General features: G+C 45.6%; 1 protein-coding gene across 3 annotated transcripts in view; it reads left to right on the top strand.

Moving 5' to 3' along the window:
* The first annotated feature begins 8,966 nt into the window (after positions 1–8,966).
* SEC11C (SEC11 homolog C, signal peptidase complex subunit) overlaps positions 8,967–9,233 on the top strand; it is a 21,218-nt gene continuing 20,951 nt past the window's right edge. The window contains exon 1 of one of the 3 annotated variants that reach the window (XM_014585338.2): positions 8,967–9,168. In XM_014585338.2, coding sequence (XP_014440824.1) covers positions 9,082–9,168 — 87 coding nt within the window. In that variant the 5' untranslated portion in view covers positions 8,967–9,081. The remainder of the gene's footprint in view (positions 9,169–9,233) is intronic. The other 2 variants (XM_006139937.3, XM_006139936.3) reach the window with 2 other exon arrangements.

Genomic DNA, 9,233 nt, shown 5'->3' on the forward strand with positions numbered 1-9,233 from the left:
ATCAGGATTTTGAGTATGAGCATGTGCGCGTGCGCACACATGCACGCGCGCACGCACACATGCGCACACATGCACGCGCGCACGCACACACACACTCCCTTTGTGTTTTTCAAGTTGCTGGGGTCAAGAATAGAACCATGGTCAGTCATGTGGGATCCAACTCCCAATGCACAGGTAGGGCTGACCTGGGAATGCTTGGTTAACTAGATCTCTCAGATATTGGCAGTAACTCAAGTCTCCTTCTTCTAATGGGTCTTTGGAGGACATAGGTCAATCACAGCTGAGACTCTGTATTTGAAATCACAGCATAACAAGATGGTGAAATAAATAGCTCGAAACAGAGACCAGAGACCAGAGACAGAGAACAGTCCCAGCAAAGGGTGGGCAGGAGGCTCCTCAGAGGCTTGATGGCACTTGGGTACTTCATTTGATGTATTCTTTATAAGAACAAGTGAAGCAGACAAAACTGGGGGCTGAGTAGCATCAAGAATTGATGCAAAGGAGGTTCCAACATTACACCTAACATAGTCACGTCCGTGTAAGGGGCAGGAGTATGTCCCCTGCCCTGGGAACAGCAGGTGAGGCTGGGAGGACAGGTGGCTGGGTGTTACTGCTTCTGCATTTTCACCTTCATCAAATGGACCTCTTTCCTGGTTTTAAGGGCCTGGTGTTAAAAAGGTGCGATTTGAACACTGCTGAGCATAATTTTTGGTAAGTGTGCTCTGTTCTCACTACAGAATTTAGGAGCCTTTCAGTAACATTTCAATAGAGGTTTTGTGATTGTCTGGTCTTTCAGAGGAGAGGCCAGCTGTGAGTAGAAATTTGACCCAGATGGATTCTAAATCCTTTTGAAGTTGTGATCCTGAATGGAACAATGGGCCAATGGCTGGGTATGCAGGCTGCAAAAGCACCCCTAGCTAAACACATGGCATTTTGTTTGAAAGTAGGACTATTAGAAGAGTCTGAGACCAAGAATCACCTCAGTTCTCCACTTTGTGTTGGGTGGACAAGACTTAAATATCTGACCATTATTTTTAAGTGTAATTCCATAATGCCTGGTTCGGCACCTTAAGTTTTTACTCCTCCAGCTTTAGCTAATCATGCGACACCAAAAGGTCATTTCTCTCTGAGCTGTGGGTTCATTCTCAGTAAGTTGAATATGTTTTAACCATGTGATTTCTTTCTTCCTTTCATTCTCTTTCTTCTTTCTTTCTTTCTTCTTTTTTTTTTTTTTTTGGAGAGGTTTATGCTATAGGGCGCATATACTCACCAGAAAGACAGAGAGACAGAAAGCGAGAAATCACCCCCTGGGAGGATGGCCATGCCACAATCCCTTCTCCTCCATTCTCCTCTTGGGATTTTGGGCATGCACGCACATGCACTCAGTGTGAGTTTAAGCCACCAGGTCTGGGATTCAAACTGTGGTCTACTACATGGGAGTCCAGCGACATAGCCATTATACCACCTGCTGGTCTCATGTGAATTCTATGTGGCTTTTAACTTGGGCATCCTCTGACTGTTAAAACCTCTATTGTGGGGAGTAGAAATTAGTTCAGCCTTTCTGGAGAAAAATTTACATTTTTAAATGTTTCCATTCTTTGGAACCATAAGTCATTTTCTAGGAGTTTTATTTTACAGAATTATCAAGACATACATACACATACTGCAACATTGTTTCTAAAGCAAAAAATTGGAAACAAATGAGTAAAAGTGGGGAGGCCAGGGCTTGAAGGACACACATCATGCTAGTGGGATGTGACTGGGGTTACACTGAGAGCGGAGTGAGCTGATGGGAGATTTAATTTGCGGATAATTTAGATCTTCAGTGTGAATAGTTATATGTTTCCTACGAGAATAAAAACAACAAATAAACAAACATTAGAGGCCAGACACTGTGTTTGGTGGTTTGAGCAGCTTCTTCAATGATGACATATCATCAGCCAGGGTCCACTCAAGAGACAGAAGCCTCACCAATAACTTGAAGAAGGAAAATTGAGTATATCTAGAAACTAGGAACAGGGGTTAAACCGCTAAGGACTAAAGAGAACTCTGATGAATACAGACATAGAAAATACAGAGTGGCCACTATCGTTAGGGCTGAAGCAGTGTACCCAAGACTCAGCATGTGGGAGGAAAGTTGGCAGTATTGTTACCTGAGCTTGGGCTTTTGGGTGCCCCCACTAACCAATGGCAATCTTGAAGCTGCTTCTATCTATAGAGGAGGGCATAAATTTCCTCCAAAATCCTCAAAATCTGCTCTGCGATTCTCCTTGGCTGCTTGCTAGCTTTCCAACAGCTCTTTCAGTTGTCATCAACACTGAGCTACCGCTGTGTCTGCTGGGTCATGAGCTCTAAGCGGTAGAGCAGCTTGCACAGGGATTAGATTTGCCTTCTCTCGTTATGGTCCCCTCTTAGAACTGGCAGCTTTATGGGTCACCTGTAGATGGCTTAAAAATGACACATTCAAAGTAGTCTATGTTGTCTCTAAATTCCAAAAAGCCTACCAAATATCGTGCTTTTTTACTTGTGGTAGTTGGCTAGAAGTGCAGCAACTCACCTTTCATGTCGGAAGGAATATCTCAACCTTACCCAGATCACTGTACCACCAGGAACTTCAGATAGCAGATGAAAAGTTTTCTTTTCCCCCTCCATCCTAGTTTGTATATTTCCTACTAAGGCATCTAGAATACCACTTCCTGTTTATCACCTCCAGTCAGGGTAATTTTACCAATGTAGTGGAGCAATGTGATATTTTTTAGAGTACCAAGATGAACAGGATCTCTGTAAAATATATAAGAGTATAGAGCAGGAAAATTGTCATAGCCCCAAGGCAAGACTGTGAGGGTATATTGTCAGCACTGCCAGGTAAAAGCAAGTTTTCTTGGTAGTGCTTAGAAACCAGTTTGGAAAACAAAATGATTATTTAGGCCAGCAGCTGCAATCTAAGTGCCAGAATCGGTATTACTCAAGTGAAGATTTAGGAAAACAGCTATAATTGATGTCACCACCTGGTTACGTTTACATAATCCACAGCCATTCTCCAATATCCAGGCAAATCCTATACAGGTTAAACAAGTAAGTGATGTGTGGATGTGAAGGATTAAAACACCATCCCTGCATATTTTCATCCTTTAATGGTTCCCTTGATGTCTGCAGCCCCCTGACCCTCCACTCTGGAATTGGTATTGGTCTAGTTCACTATCTCAGTGGTGTGGGAATGTCCTATGGTCTTCCAGTTAGCCCTTCCTACTCTAATTGCCTTTACCTATGGGTCAGAGAGAGACTGTGGGAATTTTGAGCGTGACAAGACTACATATTCCAAACATACATCCAAGAAGTGAGGAAATAACCTTAGATGGCTTCATAGGCCACCTGGTCCCACTGTGAGTCAGACTTGGTCTAAGGCTTCATCTATCACCCGAGTTACATAAAGCCCTCACTTTGAATTGTGGGCACAGGCACACTAGAAAGCTTTGGAAATTAAAGTCAATTCAGAGACAGTGTCTAGGAATCCTCAAAAGATCTGGGTACAGATTAAGCATTTCTTCTCTGAAACACTTGGGATAAGGAGGATTTCTGATTTTGGATTTTGAAATATTTGCAAATTCATAATGAGATATCTTTAGGATGAGACCCAAGTCAAAACACAAAATCAATGAATGTTTTATGTACATTTTATACATACAGCCCAAAGGCCAATATTTTTGGACTGCAGGTGAAGGCCAATATGTTTGTATTACGGTGCTTTAATTATGTATCACCATGGCCTATCACATTAGATCAAGTATGGAATATTCTACTTGCTCAAAAAAGTTTTTGATTTTGGAGCATTTTGGATTTCAAAGTTTTGGATTAGTGATTTTCAACCTGTATTTCCTTTTCCCCAGTGTACAGTCATTTGTATAAACGACCATAGTTCCCACCAGGAATGCTGGCACTACCTGATTGTGGAGAAGTCCTCTGAGGCCTGACAGACTGGGACTGGCAAGGAGGAAACTCCCCTATGATGGTATAGATAAGAGTCCTGAGATTCCACCCCTGGAGCCACCCTATGTGGTACTGAAAAAACTTGCAGGAAAGCAAGCATCTCTGCTTGCCCCACCTGCCTCGACAACTAGGGAGAGAAGCCCCTTTTTCCTGCCGTGTCTCTCCAGCACCATCTACTGAGGAAGCTTAACAAAGCTCCACATTATTTCAGCTAACAGTTGAGAAATGTTTACGATGTCCAGCTCTGTGATCACAGAGCAGAATAAAGAAGGGTGGGTTTGGAACTGAGAGGCAAGAACTTGATAAGACCATTTACTTACTGGGCCAATTATTTTATTTTTGGTTGTTTGTTATTTAGTGAGTACCTACTACTTTCCAAGTACTTTTTGCTGCCACCAAGGGATACAGAATCTAAGAGAGTCAATCTCCACCATAGATAATCACATAGTTCTATGAAGAGACAGAGAATACATGAGAATGACTACAAGGAAGTCTAGAGTACAGTACACATAATAGGAAGAGGGGCTTCTGAATGTACTAGGGGAAAGGCTTTCCCCAATTTAGCACAGTTTGACCTTTTTCTTCCAGGGTCTGCGAGAGTCTTCTAGATAACTGCAACAGAAGGAGGGCATTACAAACAGGGACTCCAGCAGATAAAAAGGCGGGGAGGCATGATGGGGGTTCAGAGCACCATGGGTAATTCAACACTACAGTACAGATTTCAAGAAGAAGAAAGGTAAGAGATGAGGCTGTATCCTTCGATGTGTGTGTGTGTGTGTGTGTGTGTGCATGTGTGTGTGTGTGTATGTGTATGTGTGCATGTGTTTAGGGCCATCCTCTCTTGTGTAATGGGTTGAGAAATTTCACAAAGTCACAAGACATGGGTTACAATACAGACCTTGCTGGGGAAGGAAAATGCACCAAGCTGAGGTCTGCAAGCAGAGGTCCATGTTGTTCCCTGGTCTTCCTTTCTTCCTCGAAGCAGTGCTCTAGGGTGTGTGATAAACACGGAATGGGTTCCACTCCAGTCAACGGAGCCTTAGTCTATCTGGGCTTTTATGGATCAAGTGGGAGAAACTGTTCTTGTTGGAAGGAGAATATGCAGGCTGCTTGGCACTGGGTTGGATTTGTGGTGCCAGATGTTTACAAGAAGTTTCTGGGAAAGCCAGCTGCCTGGCATCCAGAAAATTTGTGGTAGGATGTGCCAGAAAAAGGAAGCCTCTGGTCGTGTGGGAAGCTAGGCCTGGGTGCCACCCTCTTGTGAATAGAAGGTGGAGCCCCCGGGGTTCAATTAGTTCCAGGTTTGGGCAATGCCTGGTGGGCCCTCAGCCTAGTTTCTTAACAGTGTTGCTCCTTGAACACAGGAAATGCATACAAAGGCCAAATAATACAGGTTCTTATGAGCCATGTTAAATAGTTTTGATTTCAACCTGTTAGGCAGTAGGGACTATGGAAAAATTCTGAGCAGTGACTTGCTCAACAAGATCAGATGTGCAAATTAAAAAGAACAATCTGAGGCCAGTAGTGGCGTGGTGGTTAAGGTGCTAAACTCCCACATGGCCAACTGCGGTTCGAGTTCCAGACCTGGCAGCTTGCTTTCTCACTTTCTCTCTCTCTCTCTCTGGTGAGCACAATGCCCTATAGCAAATTAAAATAATAATAGTAATAATAATAATAATAGGGACCAGCAGATGGTGTAATGGTTACATCACTGGACTTCCATGTAACTGAGCATGGTTTGATTCCCAGACCCAGTGGCTTAAAACTCACACTGGACACGTCTGCGTGCATGCCAAAAATCCAGAGAAAAGACTGGAGGAGAAGGGATTGCAGCATGGCTATCTTCCCTGGGGCGAGATTTCTCGCTTTCTGTCTCTCTGATGAATGCATGTGCCCTATGGCAAAAATCTCTCTTAAATAATAATAATGATGATGATGATAAAATTAAATTAAAAAAATAACACTAAAAAAAAGAGAACAATGAAGTAGCAGTGTGGAGGTTAGACTGGAGAGTGAGACAGGCAGAGAATGTTACAGCTAAAAAAAGAAAGAAGGAAAGAAGAGGAAGGCCTGAACTCAGGTAGAGGGTGGAAAGGAAGAGATATTTCCCGAGAAATGTTTGGCAGCAGAACCAACAAGCTTTCTGATGAATAACTGGATGTGGGATGAGTTATAAGACATTGCAAGCGAGATCAGGGATGGTGCTCAAGTGTCTAGCTTCAAAATCTGGGTAGACAGTAAGGTGCCACCAATCAAGAAAAGGTGTGCGGGGGTAAAAGGGAACAGGCTGAGCACTCAGAAAGGACGGCAATGAGTTCCACCCTAGAAATGTTGAGTTTGATGGCCCTGGGACACCTTTAAGGTGGTGTCCATTGGTAGTTGGGTTTAAGGGTTCAGGGCTCTGAAGGAAGACCACCGCCTGGAATATAGACTTGTGAGTCTCCAGAATACAGACGGGACCTAAAGACTAAGATGGGGAAGAAGAAGTGTCAGCTAAGACCCAGAACTGCTGCCAGGAAAATGGCATCAGGTTATGATGGCAGCCCTGGCCAAGGCAAAGAGGCTAACCTCAGTGCATCTTGGAGTCCTCTAGGATTCCAAGGAAGGTGCACTATATTTGGGAAAGAAGTTACCAGTAGGGACTAGAAGATGATGTAATGGCTATGTCGCTGGACTCCCATGTAGTTGACCACGGTTCAAGTCCTGGACCTGGAGATTTAAAACTCACATGGATGTGTGTGCATCTGTGTCCAAGATCCTAAGAGGAAAATGGAGGAGAAGGGATTGTGGCATGGTCATCCCCCTGGGGGTTGATTTTTCACTTTCTGTCTCTCTGTCTCTCTAGTGCACACATGCCCTATAGCAAAAATCTCTTAAAAAAAAAAAAAGCAGTCAACAGTGACAGGACAACCAAGAGGTTGCTTTAGCTCTTTTACTTATCTCCATGACAAAAATTAAAAAAAAGTAATACTAAAAACAATTTCTCCTATGGCTTTTAAGAGTGTGTTTTGAGTCAGGGAGGTACTTTCTACTTTTTTTTTTTTCCGCTATAAGGCACGTGCGCTCGCCAGACAGAGAGAGACAGAGACAGAAAGCGAGAAATCACCCCCCCAGGGGGGATGGTCATGCCGCAATCCCTTCTCCTCCATTCTCCTCTCGGGATCTTGAGCACGCATGCACACACGCCCAGCGAGAGTTTTAAGCCACTGGGTCAGGGGCGCGAACAGTGGTCGACTACGTGGGAGTCCAGCAACATAGCCATTACACAAACTGATGGTTCCCAGGGAGGTACATTCTATATGTGACCACATTCGAATCTCACCACATCTAAGGTAGTTCTCATTAGCCCCATTTTATAAAATGAAGACACCAACCTTCCGAAAATGCCCAGTCAGTAAATGGCCAAGTTGGTATTTTAATCTAGATCTCCATAAAGTCAAAGGCAGTGCATCACATGATCTAAGCAGAGGTGAAAACTCATTCCTGAAATGCTCTGTGTTCCTGTCATGGTGGAGAAAGCTCTAGTCCATGCACCCAGCATCAAGTCTTGGCAGTGCCCAGGTTGGCTGTGTGTCATTGGGCAGACCACTTACCCTCTTTGAGAATGAGGGTGCTCAGAGAATGACAGAAAGGAGTGCAGGGCAGGAGCTGGCATGTATAGTCACAGCAGGATCTGGTACAGTGAGGAGAACATGGTCTAGCTGGGAGTTGAGAGCAGGTGCAGTGGGATGGCACTCTGACTCCAGCCACCTACTCATGTCAGGGAATTCAGGCTCATGGTAGGCACAGAGAGATTCTGGGGTATTCTAAACTGCAACCTGCTCCCTTCTTCCAGACTTCCCTATCAGACTCGTTATCTTTTCTTGTTTCCACAGCACCACCACCCCTTAGGTACAGTGTAATTTACTTACCTATCATGTCCGCCCCTGGTAGAATGTAAGCTTCAGGACAGAGTTCTTGCTTGTTTTGTTCACTCATGTTTCTTAAGTGCCTTTCCAGGCCAGGTGCATAGCATATGCCCCATAAAGACTTATAAATAAGTGAATAAATAAAAATACATAGGGAACCAGGTGGTAACACAGAAGTAAAATAGATGCTCTGCTGGCTGACACACGTGGGAAGGGGGTTCCTGTCTGAGACGTCCTTGAGAACAATGAGCATGTGCTGAGATGATCAGGGGCTGGCTGAAGCTGGGGGTGGACTGCTATCTGTGTCTCTGTCTCCTTCACTCATGGAAGAAATAAGTAAAATTTTAAAAAATGCACAAGAGAGCAAATGAACCAAAAGTAATTCAGGTTCAAGATGCTAATCTCTTGGAAATCTTAAAATCTGAGTTCTATTGTATTCCAGACTCTACCATCCACCCTTGGGCCATGCCATTGAACCTTTTTGGGCCTCTGCTTCCTCATATATACAGTGACGTGGTTATTTACTTACTCATTCCATTAATAGTCTGTGCGACACAACTATGGTCAGGAGGATATAAAGACGTTCCCTCGCATTTATAACCTAGTTCTCTTTCAGAGCATCAGACTCAGAGGTATCAAAAGTCCCGCCTCTTCCAAGCCCCGCCCACTCGCCTTAAGCATCTCTAGGTCCCGCCTCCATTGTAGAGGCCCCGCCTCCCCTGGCCTCAGTCATCCAATGGCTGATATACACGGTTAGGAGATTGCGGGGGAGGTTTAGGTGTCCTCTTGGCGCCTGACCAGAGTCGGGGAATTCAGTTCCTGTGGGGTAGTCTCTTCCCCGAGATGTCCCTGTGAGATGCAGGACCATCCGCTGCCCCAGGTTCCTTTAGACGGGTCAGACGAGGCTCCTGAGCCCCGTTGCTGCCCCCTCTAACAGCCCTGGGTCTTCACTGGCCAAGGCTCTCGCCCCGCGGCATTCTGGGAGTGGTAGTTTTCTTCCCCCAGGTCTTTCCAGGCTCTCGTGTGGCTCAGTCGCGCAGGACTACGATTCCCAGAAGCCCAAGCGAGTCTCCGGTCACGTGGCCCGCAAGGACGCGGGGCCGGTGGGCGGGGGCCCGGCCGGTGCTCCGCTGCTGTCTCTGACACCCAGAGCCGGCGGGCCGCTTGGGTCCCCAGAGACCCGGCCATGGTGCGCGCGGGCAGCGTGGGGACACATCTCCCCGCGTCCGGTTTAGACATTTTCGGGGACCTGAGAAAGATGAACAAGCGCCAGGTAACAGAGGCCCGGGTCGGGGGCGCGCCCGGGGGCCGGGACCGGCTGGGGCTGCGGGAAGAGGG

The sequence above is a fragment of the Tupaia chinensis genome, unplaced genomic scaffold (genome assembly GCF_000334495.1).
Source record: "Tupaia chinensis unplaced genomic scaffold, TupChi_1.0 Scaffold000012_1, whole genome shotgun sequence".
Lineage (NCBI taxonomy): Eukaryota > Metazoa > Chordata > Mammalia > Scandentia > Tupaiidae > Tupaia > Tupaia belangeri.